This window comes from Pongo pygmaeus, chromosome 11 (assembly GCF_028885625.2).
Source record: "Pongo pygmaeus isolate AG05252 chromosome 11, NHGRI_mPonPyg2-v2.0_pri, whole genome shotgun sequence".
Classification (NCBI taxonomy): domain Eukaryota; kingdom Metazoa; phylum Chordata; class Mammalia; order Primates; family Hominidae; genus Pongo; species Pongo pygmaeus.
In genome coordinates this window covers 48,870,889-48,885,576 of record NC_072384.2, presented here as the reverse complement: position 1 = coordinate 48,885,576, position 14,688 = coordinate 48,870,889, and the positions used below count along the sequence as shown (strand labels likewise).

Sequence of the window (14,688 nt, the reverse complement as noted above, 5' to 3'; positions counted from 1 at the left end):
TGAGATCGTGCCACTGCACTCCAGCCTGGCGACAACAGTGAGACTCTGTCTCAAACAAGCAAACAAACAAACAAAAACCCACATTAAGTAAATATGTAAGTCTATAACTTCAAAATCAAATTTTCTAAAAGCACAGTCCACCTGCAGTACCATTTACATTAAAGACAGAACTATTCACGGAGATGAGCAATAAGAGCTATCTTCATGTAAGTACCACACTTTAAGGAGCATCAGTGACCAACTGTGTCACTGATTCAGACCAAGAGAAAACATATAACTTTGTGGAAAAGATTTCCCTGGAAATTTCAAAACATAGGTAATTAAATAACCAGAGGTTGGGTGCAGTGGCTCACACCTATAATCTCAGAACTTTGGGAGGCTGAGGTAGGAGGATTGCTTGAGCCTCAGAGTTTGAGGCCAGGCTGGGCAACATAGTTGGATCCTGTCTCTGCAAGACATTTTATTAAAACCTAGCCAGGTGTGGTGGCACATGCCTATACTGTAGTCCCAGCTACTTGGGAGGCTGAGGCAGGAGGATATCACTTGAGCCCAGGAGTTTGAGGCTGCAGTGAGCCATGATGGTGACACTGCATTCCAGCCTGGACAACATAGCAAGACCCTGCTGTCTCAAAAAAGCAAAACAAAAAAACGAGGAGGAGAAGAATAATCAGGAATCACAAACAAGCTGACATTTTTCAAGCTTGCTTTCAATGTCTATCACTTTACAAAGAAAAATATAATAAATTCATTGTATAGATAAAAATGACATGTACACTATTCCAATATTTGTTTCCTGTTGAAGAAACCATCAAGAGAAAATCTTTTCTGGTGTATCATCATTAACACAACCCCCAAAATAGAATAAGATTTAAAAATAGTTAATAGGGTGGTATATATATATACATACACATACACACATAATTTTTATATTTCCTGATTTAACAAAGACATGCTCTTGGGAAGCTGTAGACTTTATTGAAAAGTCTGGTGACAGTATTTCCTTCTTTTATTTTCTGCAGTACTTAAACAGCCTGTATGAATCATTTGGCATGGGTGAATTGTCTTCTATCTTCTCATGCATGTATTCTTGTCTATACAACTAGAAAGCGAGCCTCTGGAAGGAAGTTCCCTGTGGTTCTAAGCCCAGTGCCTTGTACGTAACCTGGGTGCATTAATCATTGACTGACATGTGCATTTGCAGGGAGGAGCCTGGTAAGATACACTCAAAACCTTTATTCATTGATTTACAAAATGTACAATATTTACAAAGTTTAGGCATTAATCTCATATTGACATGAATGCTGTGGAGAGTCTAAAAATAAATATGTGGCACATAGCTTAATATACACATCATGGCTCTTTATACTTAAGCCATTACCAATGGTGAGATGTAATGGAGAATTTAATGTGGTAGAAAAGTCAGATGGCTGACCAGTCCTGGACCTTCCACGTGAATGACTCTTCCTTGGCTCCTTGAGGCTGGGGATAGTGAGCAAATCACTTTCTTTCAAGAGAATTAAACACAGCCATTCTGACAGGCACATGGGATGCATGCAGCAACATCTATGCAGAGTCCGCAAGCACTCCCTGGGTGGTGGTTGAATCTGCACCACTGTGGACCTGATCCCTGTACACCAGCCAGGGAGGCTTTGGTGTGGTCACTTTCTTGTTTCTTATTCAGTCACATGCAGTACTTGGAAGATGTCAGTGGAGTGTAATCATGCACAAAAATGGTACTTGTAGGTATGTACAACATCAAATTTTCATTGTCTTATAGCATCTTTAGATGCAACATCAACTATCTCCTCTTTCAGCAAGAGGGATGAATGAGGAAGCCAAACCCCTACTCCCCAAAGAAAAAACATCATCTGGGGACACATGCAAATGGCATCCTGCAACAGCAGGGTGAGATAAACTCCACATGATAAGATGGATGAATTCCCATGAAGTCAGGCCTGAAAGTCTTCCTAGGGGGATAATTCCACCTTTCTTTCCTCTTCAATCCCACCTCATCCCACGCAACCTGAATCTGAAGGAAACAGCTTCACAACATTGCGTTTGAGTTTTGGTACCTTCATTTCGAAAGTGTAAATACTAGTAACATTCCTTATAGGATTCTTGCAGGGATTAATCCTAACTTATGTAAAGTGCTTAGCATAGTGCCTGGCACACACGAGGTGCTTAATAAATGTCGTGCTTTCTCTCCCTCTACTTTCCCACCCCAATTAAAAGCAACATATTGATAAGCCTAACAAACTCTGAATTAAGGCCATTTGATGCAATTTAGATTATTCTGTATCAGAGTTACTGCTGTCAGTTCATATTTAGTCCCCGAGGGAGTCTCATTTTATGAGCCAGAGACATTTTTCTATGGAGGGCAGATGGACCCTGACAACACTGTCCTCTTTATTCGCCACGGTTCTACCAAGTTTCACACAAACACATCCCAAAACCCTGCACAGAAACTTAGACCAGTGATGGTCACTACCTGAATAATTCCGGGATACCATCACTGAGGAAACCATGAGAAAAATCCTTGAGACAAACATATTGCTCTTGCTCACATGTTAACTTTTTTCAAAACTGGTGCAAGTATTATAGATAACTTTCAATAAACATATATTAAAAGCTCTACCACTGTTGAAAAATATGTATTCTAATTTGATCACTTTGTTCAGAATAATGAATTTTTTAGAATATATTTTAGTTTCTAGTTATGCCTTACAAAAATAAATACTGTTTAAATTATTTACAAGGAAGAAGAAAAATTGTAACTTGGGGTACAAAAAAATACAGGAAGGATGACAAAAATTTTACCATCTACTTCAAAAGCAATATCTAAAAGAAATAAGAACTTCCCATTGAGTCTCCTTGCTAGTCTTGCAATCACCTCACTGGTCTACTTTCTCCTCATCATTGCATATTATGCTTGCTTCCCTATCATTCTAAAGACAATTTAATGCAGAATCTTCTCCATAAAGTCGCTGGGGATTTGGAAGTGGGAGCTCTTTGGCAGTATGAACTGCAGATGGAGTAAGAAGCTGGCTGAGCCACTTAGTCGGCCCTCAGAATGAACTAGGACTAATCTCCACACATTTTTCCTTTCATTCTGAAATCCTCTGTCTAGATTATCTATGGCTGAATAGAACCCCCTATCTGGGGAAAACAACTCCATCCTGGTTTGGGGCTCTGGACACAATTGACTCAGGTGGAATCTAGGATCTCATGAAGCATAATTAGGTGCCAAGTCAAGGAGAAGGCCGATCTCACCAATTATATGAATAGATAACACAGCCACTTTATGGACAGTGGCTCCATTAAGTTGAGGAAAATCCTCCTTCAGGCACCCCCACAAATATAACAAACTTTCATGATTGCCTTTTTGTCTTCTGCACAGAACAGAGGGAATGTGATTCCCAGCACTGGGAGAAGAATGTTGGGAAAATTAATTGAACAAATGGCTGGAATTGTTGGAATTACTACTCTTCCAGGGACTCAGTCAGAATTTCCAAGGAAATAGTCCATTCAGTTTGGAGTCAATGTTTTAAAATTCTAAAGCTACAAATGAACTCATGATTATATTTAAACCAATGGTTACTTTTCTCCTGAAAAGCCCACATCTATACATGCCCCTATAACATACTCCTAATATCTTAGAGTCTCAGGACCTACTGCATCTCATGCATGTATTCTTCCAAATTAAGAACCCCAGATCTTGATAAATGCAGAACTACTTCTTGGAATGAAAACAAAGGTTTATGGTATGGAACTTGGGCTGTACTGACAGAAGGCTTTGATGAGTCTCGGTTAGACTCAAAATGGCTACAATGAAGCAACATTTATTCCTCATGATAAGTGGCAATGCTTGGCTGTGATGACCTCCAAGAGTGTTGTGTCTCACATGTGTAATTACCGTCAGGCCAATGACTCATGCAGGACTGTGGACCATTGAGATCCCCATGGATCGCTACTAACACATGGAGCCATTGAGCTGCTATAACATGAGCCCTAACCACAACCACAAGCAGGACACTATCACTGACATACAGCGTGGGTGCCCATTTGTCTGATTTATAGGTGACGTCGTGGCAAATGTGGCATCAGTTTCATTTCGGGGCAGTGGCAAGTTACAGATATTTCCTTCACAACAAGAAGTGCAGACCTGAAAGAAAGGAGGAAAAAAAGATAATGAGAAGCCAGCATGTCTTGGAAGGAGGCGGGGTTTTTGAAGGCATTGTGGCCCACATGGCAAGATGCAAGTAAAAATTACCTAATCTATAAAGGAAATGCCAACTCTATGTTCAGGAAGGCTGGGGATAATATTTCTTCTAGAAGCAATCTGGTCAACATTTCAAGAGATCTAGGTTTTGTTTTTGACACCCTCCACCCATACAATTCTTACAAAGGTGTGTACCCTTCCTGGGCCTCAGTTATTTCACCCTTAAAATGGGAATAACAAAACTCGTCCTTCTTTTTCCATGAGGCTCTTTCTGACTACTTGAGGAAGAGAGGGTAAGCCTTCATTTGCCAAGTTTTCAAGTGAGAGTCAAGTGGCAACAACCCGGGTAATTTAAACTTGAGTACTGACTTTCATAGAACTGTTTGCATAAGTGTCTCCATTCTCATTGGGTGAGTTAATGTTTGAAGGGTTTTCATTCATGCAGTTACTCCTGCTTTACACCAGCTTACTCATGGATCATTAGAAAGAAATAAACCCACAGAGTTAGTGACAAAAATTTTCTTGGAGCATGGCTACACAAACTACAAACCAGCAGCTCCAACATCAGCTGGGAGTTTGTTACAAGTGCAGAATCTCAAACCTTGCCCCAGACAAAGAATTAGAACTACATTTTAACAAGATTCCCAAGTGATTCCTAGTCACTAATAACCACTAGGATGGTTATTAATAATATTCTATACAGTCATCTTCCTGCAGGGATTTGAGTCTTTAGTCACAGTGACATGTGCCAGAAGACAGTATAATGTTGCAGAGGTAGACTCCAAACCAGAGGTGAGCTGGAATTCTGTGCCTGTCACTTACCAGCTGTGTGACCAAGCATATGACCCAACTTCTCTAATCCTTAACTTTCTCCTTAGTAAAGAGGCCACAGTAACTCCTCAGAATCAAGTCCAATTTGCTGGAGAGGTCAGGGAAAGCCTTTGGTTTTACTCATTTTGAACCAGGAGCAGAATAGGCAGATTATATTTAAAATTTTAATTATTAGTGTATTCAAGAGGTTGCTTGAAAAATAAGCCCTTACTGACAGTGCTGGACATTGCCCAAACCACCAGGAAGGCCACCTGCAGGAGAAGTGTTCAGCTGCTAAATAAAGGCCAAAGCCTGATATGTTAAGGTCACACGTATAGACACACATATAGAGGGCAAGGCTGCCTTTCTGTGATTCTTTATATGCCCCTTCAAAGTTGCCTCCCAAGCTCATTTTACACTGAGTGCTTCTGTATATAGGCACCATGTGTTTCCGTATACAGGCTTCTACAGGTACCAGGTGAAGCTTAAGCAAACACACAAGATGGGTCTCTCGTCACCTATCAAATAACTCAAGAGCCAGTGGAGACCCTCCCCAAACTGACATCCCAGTCACAACATGAGCCCTACTTTACATAAAGTTATCAAAGCTGAATTGCCTCGGTCCTCCTGTGATGAATGAACTGGGTACATCTGCAAAGCTTCACTGTGATGGACATAACTGGTCCCTTGCTCCTCTTTTTTCTGGTAGCTTTATTACTTTCCTGTGAGTGAAGAAAGGGTTTAAAATAACACTGAATACCCTCCTGATGTGTGTTTACACAATTTATATCAGTTGTCCTATGCTCTGGTATAAACGTGTATTCTTTTAGAGCAAACACGAAAGGAAGCGTCTTTTCATAGAGCATAAAGACAGTCAAAAGACAGCCTTCATGGGGGAGTAAGAATCTGCTCATGAGTACTGGCAGATGTCTGAAGAGAAGGCAGCTGGCTATGTAGTACTGGTCACTTGCTCTGTTGCCCAGACCTTGTGGCCTTCATGCTCGGAGTCTCTGCAGCCAGTGGATAAGCACTCTTCCAGTGGGACACAGCGTTTGGTGACTGAGATACTGTTTCCTGTGACTTCCATTGTGTGCTGAGTGTAGCAGTATCTGGTCTCTGTCAACAGAGAAAATATATTTGAAATGGGAAATGTTGGCCCAACCTGCCTAAAAGGAAAATAACAGGAATGTCAGCATTATCATTCCAGAAAAGACCTAATAGCACGTAAGATGTGCACTGCTTTGAGTTTATGTCCAACTCCAAAGACCTCCTTGGAGAGCTCCACTTTGCCATGGTAGGAGGACAGCCTTCAAAGAATATTGATTTCTCTGCCCAGCATTATTCCCATAAACCAAGACACACTGGTTTCTCCTTGCCTTTCAACAAACTTTGCCACTGGACTGATTTTTATTTTTAGGGGATGAGTGGTTTTGCGGGGAGTCATAGCAATTTTAAGGAAGATGAAAGGACAAAGAGGTTCAAAGAACTCAGGGTTAAAATGAGTTAGGCAGGTAACAGTAGTCCTCAAGGAGATAAAACACTACAGCAGTGGCTGGTGTGTGTGTGTGTGTGTGTGTGTGTGTGTGTGTGTGTGTGTGTGTGTGTGTGTGTGTGTGTGTGTGTGTGTGTGTGTGTGTGTGTGTGTGTGTGTGTGTGTGTGTGTGTGTGTGTGTGTGTGTGTGTGTGTGTTGGGGGAAGCAGCTATTCACAAGAGCAGAACAATTTAAAACTTTGTGCCAATGAGCATAGCTGGGTCCAGGGTACATTACAGAGGAAGACTGAAACAATAATAAACATTTTTCCAAAACTGAGGAGCTTTGTTTCTCCCTAGCATGATTTCAGTGTCTTCCTAGGACAACAGATGAAGACCATGATGGGAGTTTCCAGAGGTCCCTCTAAGTCTAATGAATCTGAAAGCTTGAGATCTCTTCCAAAATTCTTTAGGGGAACTTTTTATGTGTAATTTAAAAACTAAAGAAAAATGGCTCTGTCAATGTAATTCTTTAAGGCCTCCGGGCAATGTTCAGCTCTCTAAGTCTGGGATTTAGGAGAATGTTCTTGCTCTACTTTCACATTAAAAAAGAAAATGAATAATTCTTAAGAAATGTCACCGAACTGTTTTTCATCTACATCTTGGGTCCAACTTTGCATGCATTATACATTTCAGATATTTAGTGGCTAATATGGAATTATGACCTCCTATGAGATTATTTATTAGGCAATAAAAATTCCTCCCCCCCACCAGATTCTGTCATGATTTTGGCAGCTTTTAACTGAAGAACTAATGTCCAAAGAAGAAAGCGCAAGAAAATTTTAGGTCTTGAGAATGAGCTAATACAGACCTATCAACATATCCTGGAAGTCATCAAAATTCAGGGGTTTTAACAGTCTTCCTAGAGACCCTCACCTGACAGGAATCCCAAATGGTCTCCAATTAAATCGTACAAAGAGCTGCCACTTTCCCAGTGGTGATGCTATTGGCGGGTGTGCCTGGGCAGAGTCTGTGTCAACACCCTCCCCTAAATGCTGTCCCACACTGCATCCTGGCTGGAATCGTTAGTTGGAGTGGGCTGAAGCTTGCTCCAATTGCCCAGGGTCCTACAGAGCTCTTTGGAAGTAGGGTAAGGTCATCTGGGGAGCTCACAATAAGAATAGTTGAAAGTTTTCTACCTGGCAATAATTCTCCCAAAGCCCTAAACTATCTTAACATTGGAATGATTGCTTTTCTGTTGAAGAAGAGGCAGTAGCTCTCCTCTTTTTTAAGCCTTAACAGGTTTTGACAAATGGAGGCCAGTGGCCTGGGAGATTTACCACATCTTCTAAGAGGACTGGTTTACTTCTTTGGTATCAGACTCGATGGACATTTATGGTCACAATAGGTTCATCTTTCCCACCCCCACCCCAACTTCAAATGTTCTAGAAAGCAATAAAATCAGGAATGTTCTTATCTCCCATCTCCTCTTCATGCAGACAGCTAAGAGCAGCTGCCAGAGGTTTTACCGCTCCAAATGTAAATCCGAGCAGATAAGATCATAGGCTTATGGAATAAGTAAATCACTACATAGCTGCAGTTTTGGAAATTAGCCTTTTCCCCCAAGTAGTGAATTATCCTGTTTTATAAGTAAGCCTTAAAATAACAATTGGTGAACATGATATGACTACTTCTTTGTTCATACTTTTCTATCTTTAACAAAATATCTTATACATAATGAAGAGCGTATTCCATTGAATGAAAGTAGATGCAACAACTGATAAAAATAATTTTTCAGGAAAACATGCAAAACCTTAGTACCTAATAAGCTGATTTTTTGCCATTCTGGGGGTAGAAGGGAGATCAGTGCAGTCAGAATTTTTTCTTGTATTTCACCCAGTCCAATCCATGAAACAAAAATATATGGAGAACACTGCCATCACTTCTAGCAGTACAGACCTCGGTGCTGAAGCATCAATCCTTCAAAAGCATTTATTCCACTTCTTATCTTACAAAAACCCTAGGTGAGTTATGAAATGTTAACGTGGAAAAAGGTTCTGTGGTTTAAGAAGTTTTGAAAATGCTCAAATAAAGTTGAACAGGTTTCTTCAGTGCACAATTTATGAGAACCTTCTATATGTGTTGTGATCTCGTGATCTCCAAAGGTATATTGGGGTGAGCAGGCAGAATTTCCCAAGTAGAACTAGGTGGGCCACATTTGGCTTATCACTGGACTGGAGTAGTGATAAAATCCTAGTTTCAGCCACAGAGCATTGTTCTCCATGCATTTGGAAAACTCCTTGGGTTAGTAATGAGGTAATATGAGAATCAAGCCTGCTGATAACTTCACACTAAAAGAATTTCAAAGGCTTTTATCTAAAAGATAAAAGATGAATTTGAATTTCCACCAGGTTAGTTTCAGTCTCTAAAATCTCATATTCCACAACTACATGGTATTCCCAGAGGTTGTGAAACAGAAGTGTTTTACTATTAGATCCACAGGCATTCAACTAAAATCAGAAATGGGAAAGAGAACTTCATCAACAATTGGAAAATATAATTTTTATGAAATTCACACCCATGTGCACGCATGCACACAGAGTTCATAATCTAGTTCTGAAAGTTAAAAGTAATCCAAAGCTAAATGGCAAACTTTCATTTACCCACCAATATTGTTTTTAATAACAGAAACTATATTTAAACAAAACATACATAAGATGATTTGAATTGAGACATTACAAATGTCCAACTTTCTTATAAAAGGCTTTCCTGCCACTCAATTATTCTTCATGGTTCTGCTTGTTTTAGTTTCTTCACAAACATACAGGTTGATAAACATGATGCTAGAGAATAATTCTCCAGGTGCAAGAAAATTAAAGGGAGGAAAATACTTTAATAGTAACATTATGAATTATATTTAAAAATGAAAGGCCAGTCGCAGCTGCCTGCTCTCTCCCTGCCCCCATTCCTTACTGTTCACACAGCTCTTCACTTCTGCCACACTACGCCCCTGCAACGACTGTTCCCTACGCATCAAATTCCATGCCCTTTTCCCATGTCTGACCCTGTAGGATCTCTTTGTGACTCTGGGACTCTACTATGGATAATCTTGTCTGTGGGACTTTCCATCCTAGACTTCAGAGTTCTGTCTTCCAGATGTTCTCCTAATCTCTGTTCTCTCCACTTTCAACACTTTCCCTAATATGAAAGTCAATATTCTCTCGTGTTCTGTCCTTGAAACTCTTCTCACTCAAGTGGCCTCATCAAACTTCTCATGCCATGTGTTCAGTCTGACTCTTTCTCCTGAACTGTAGAACCAAATTACCAACTATTTTCTGGACACTTCCAGCATCACCTCACACCTAATGTGTCTCAACCCAACACATTATCTCCCTCCCTCTTGCATCTTTTTATCTTCACATGTGTCTATCTCAAGAAGTGACCTCCTGGGATATTGTAACTCCATCTTCTCCAGTAACTTGAACTAGAAATCTGGAATCAGCTGACTTCTCTCCCTAATCTAGGAGTCTCCAAGTCTTCTGAAATGTCTCCATTAACCATCTGGTCTTTTCTATTCCATTTTCCATTTCCTCAATCCGGACCTCATTGTTTCTTGTTTTCTTTGTCTCTGACATGCAACTCACCATGCACAAAAGCATGAATGCCACCTAATTGTCAAAGAATCCTGATTGCTGAATTACTAGGCTTATTTGGCCTGCCTGAGTGGCTTGGGAATAGGCCATTGCTCTCTCTGCTCCTGAAGCTGTGTGTCAAGTGCATTGGAGTAACTGCGCTTCCCTGATAGAATCATCAATTAATTTAATTTCTAACTCAGAGCCTGGCATTTGAAAGTCAGCCCTCATTACTCACGGTTCTCCTTGATGGAGGCTCCAAACTATCTCCTCATTGCCTCGTATATACCTTGAGACATAGTACCACAACTTTTGACCATGCACGATGAAAAATGTGCATCCTTAGCATGGTCTGCATATTTTTTCCTATCTTCTACTCCTGGACACCTGATATTCTTCAAGGCTCAATCCAAATGTGATAAATTCTGTGAAATCTTCCTGATCTTCCTCCCAACCAGGTCAATGTTAATCTTCTCTCTTCTCCATGTTGCCTCAGTCCTTCTTAACTTTCTCATTTGGGATATCTGGCTTTTCTTCTAGATCATGGTTCCTGATCAAAACAATTGACTTTTTGTTTTTAAACTGTTTTTTTTTTAATTTAACCTATTATTTTGAGATAACTGTAGATTCCCATGCATTTGTAAGGAATATTAATAATAGGAGATCCTCTACACCTTTTACCTAGTTTCCCCAAATGGTAACAACTGCAAAACTATGGTATAATATCACAACTGTGATATCGACATTAACCCAATCAAGATACAGAACTTCTCCACAGTCATAAGGATCCCTCATGTTGACCTTTTATAGTCACACCCTCTTCCCTCCTGCCCCCACCCCTTCCCTAACCCTTGGCAACCACTAAACGGAACTGCATTTCTATAATTTTGTCATTTTGAGAATGTTATATAAATGAGTCACACAACATGTAATATTTTGGAACTGGGCATTTTCACTCAGTCTCATTCACTGGGTTTGCTAATTTTTAAGAGTTTGTTAACTTTTATTGCTGAGTAGTATTCCATGGTATAGATGTACTAAAGTTGGTTTAACCATTCAGCCATTGAAAGGACATCCAGGTTTGTTTCCAGTTTAGAGATATTATTAATAAAGCTACCATGAACATTTGTGTAGAGGTTTCTGTGTGAATATAAGTTTTTACTTCTCTGTATGAGTGACCAGAAGTGAAACTGCTGGGTTATACGGTAGTTGCATGTTTAGTTGTTTAAGAAACTGCCAAGCTGCTTTCCAGAGTGGCTGTACCATTTTATATTCCTATCAACAACATATTGAGTGATCTAGTTTCTCCTCCTTTTTACTAGCATGTGGCATTTTTCCTATTCTTTATTTTAGGTATTCTGATAGAAGTATCGTAATATCTCATGTTTGAAATTTGCATTTCCCTTATGGCTAATGATGTTAAATGTTTTCATGTGTTTATTTGCCATCTGGTTATCTTCTTTGGTGAAATGTCTGTTCATATTTTTCCTATTTTCTAATTATGTATTTTGTTTACTGGTGTGTTCTGAAAATTATTTATATATTCTAGATAGCAGTTCTTTGTCAGATACGTGATTTGCAAATATTTTTCCCATTTCATAGCTTGCATTTTCATTCTCTTAACAGGGTCTTGTGCAGGACAAAAAAGTTTTAAATTTTGATGAAGTCTAATTTATTATTTTTTCTTTTATGAGTCATGCTTTTGGTATTAAGTCTAAGAACCTCACCTAGCCCTAGATTTATGAAGATTTTCTTCTATTTTTTCCTAAATGCTGTATGTTTTTATATTTCACATTTAAGTCTGTGATTCACTTTAACTTTTGTAAAAGGTGTGAGACTTAGGCTGGGATTCATTTTTTGCCTGTGAATGTCCAGTTCCTCCAGTACCATTTGTTAAAAAGGCTATCTTTCCTCCAATGAATTGCTTTTACACCTTTGTTAAAAATTAGTTAGGCATATTTTTAAGGGGCTATTTATTCTGTTTAATTGATATATGTCTATTTCTCTGTCAATACCGCAGTCTTGATTACTACAGCTGTATATTAAATCCTGAAATAGGGTAGTTTGATTCCTTCCACTTTAGTCTTCTTTTTCAGAATCGTTTTAGCTATACCAGTTTCTTACCTTTCATAAAAACTGTAGAACACTTCTGTCTATATCTAAAAAAAAAAAAAAAATCTTCCTGGGATTTTGACAGGAATTGTGTTAAACCTATATAACAATCTGTAGATAACTGACATTTTACTATGCTGTCTTTCAATCTATGAACATGGTCTTTCCATTTATTTAAATTTTATTTTTTTCACTGATGTTTTGTAATTTTCAGCTTACAAGTCCTATACATATTTTGCTTAGATTTACCTGTATTTAATTCTTCTGAGCAATATAATGCTATATTTTAAATGGTATATTTTTAAATGGTATATATAAATGGTATATTTTAAATTTCAGTGTCCACGTGTTAATTGATAGCATAAACACAACTGAGTTCTCAATTTATCTTATATCTTATGACCTTGCTGAACTCATTTATTCGTTCCAGGAATTCTCTTTACATTTGTTGGAATTTTCTACATAGAAATCATGTTATCTGTGAAAAAGGACAGTCATATTTTCCTTTCCAATCTGTATGTCTTTTATTTACTTTTCTTGTCTTATTGCACTCGCTAGAACCTACAGGATTGCACTAAATAAAAGTAGTGAAAGCAGACATAATTGCCTAGTTCTCTGTCTTAGCAGGAATGCACGCAGTCTTTTACCATTAAGCATAATGTTAGCGGTAGGTTTTTTATTGATGTTCTCAAGTTGAAGAAGTTTCTCTCTATTCCTATTTTTCTGAGAGGTTTTAATCATAAATGGTGTTTAATTTTGCCAATTTTTTTACATCGGTTGATATGAACATGTGATTTTTCATCTTTAGCCTATTAATACTGTGGATTATATTGGTTGATTTTCAGAGATTAAACCAGCTTTGCATCCATGGACTAAGCCCCACTTTTTCATGGTGCATAATTCTTTTCATATATTGCTATATTCTATGTGCCAATATTTTGTTAAAAACTTTAGTGTCTATATTCGTAAAAAATAATAGATTAGAATTTTGTATTTGTTTGTTTGTTTGTTTGGTGCTGTGTTGGTCTGGTTTTGGTATCAGGGTAACTCCAGCTTCATAAAATGAATTGAGTATTCCCCCTTCTCTTCCATTTTCTGGAAGATTTTATGTAGAATTGGTGTTAATTCCTCTATTAAAATTTGGTAAAATTCTCCAGTGAAATTATTTGGGCCTGAAGAGTTCTTTTATGGGTGTTTTTAAGTTATATAAAAAAAATTTCTTAGGAGTTATAGGACTATTTATTTCATTTTTAGTGAATTGTGGCACTTTGTTTTTTGAGTTATGGTCCATTTCATCTAACTTGTCAAACTTATGTTTTTGAGTTGTTCATACTATTCCCTTATTTTCCTTTTCTTAGTACCTTAATGTTTTTCTCCATTGATTTTAATTAAAAAAAAATTGTATATGTTTATGGTGTACAATGAAATGTTTTAGTATATGTATTCTCATTGAGTTTTATTCTTATCATTATTATTTCCTGATTTTTGCTTAGTCTTGTTTTTACTTTCGGTTTGTTTTTCTCTTCCTTTTTCATCTTCTTGATGTGTGAGCTTAGAGAATTGATTTTCCTGTTTTTAAATATGTGCATATAATGCTATAAATTTCTGTCTCAGCACTGTTTCTGCTGTGTCCTACAAATTTTCATATGTTTTAATTTCATTCAGTTCATTGTCTTTTAAATTTCCCTTAAGACTTTATCTTTGATCTGCGGATTATTTAGATGTGCACTGGTTAGTTTCCAAGTGTTTTGTGATCTTCCTTTTATCTTTCTGCCATTGATCTCTAGTTTAATTCTATTGTGTATTGAAAACACTCTGTATGATTTCAATTTTTAAAAGTTTGTTGAGGTTTGCTTTATGGCCCAGGATATAGTTTATTTTGGTATGTGTTCCATGGTCACTTGAAAACCATGTATATTCTGGTGTTGCTGGATGGAGTGTTCTGTAAATGTCAATTAGATTCTGTTGGTTAATGGTGCTGTTGAATTCTTCTATATCTTTGCTGATTTTCTTTCTGTAGTTCTATCAGTTTTTGAAAGAGTGGTGTTGAAGTCTCCAACTATAATTGTAGATTTATCTAGTCCTCCTTTCCTTTATATTATTCTGTTGCACATATTTTTCAGCTCTGTTATGTGATGCTTATATACTTAAGATTGCTATATCTTCTTAGTGGATTGGCTTTTTTAAAATCATGCTATAATGTTCCTCTCTGCCTCTGGTAATTGTGTTTGCACTGAAGTCTTTTGAGTAATGTTTCCATATTATCTTTTTCCATTCTTTTAATTTGCTTATATAATTATTTTGAAGTAAATTTATTAAAGATGACATATATTTGGGTCATGGTTTAACATATTCTGTCAATACATTTCATTTATTTTGTATATTTATGCCATTTACATTTAAGGTAGTTATTGATATGGTAAGACAAATTTTGTTGTTTTCTG

General features: G+C 37.8%; 1 protein-coding gene across 3 annotated transcripts in view; it reads right to left on the bottom strand.

Moving 5' to 3' along the window:
- Positions 1-1,145: 1,145 nt before the first annotated feature.
- Positions 1,146-14,688, bottom strand: part of LYPD6 (LY6/PLAUR domain containing 6) — a 141,942-nt gene continuing 128,399 nt past the window's right edge. For all 3 annotated transcript variants that reach the window (XM_054479039.2, XM_054479040.2, XM_063647462.1), the window contains 2 exons: positions 6,015-6,145; positions 1,146-4,162 (listed from right to left, as the gene is read on the bottom strand). In XM_054479039.2, coding sequence (XP_054335014.1) covers positions 3,995-4,162; positions 6,015-6,145 — 299 coding nt within the window. In that variant the 3' untranslated portion in view covers positions 1,146-3,994. The remainder of the gene's footprint in view (positions 4,163-6,014; positions 6,146-14,688) is intronic.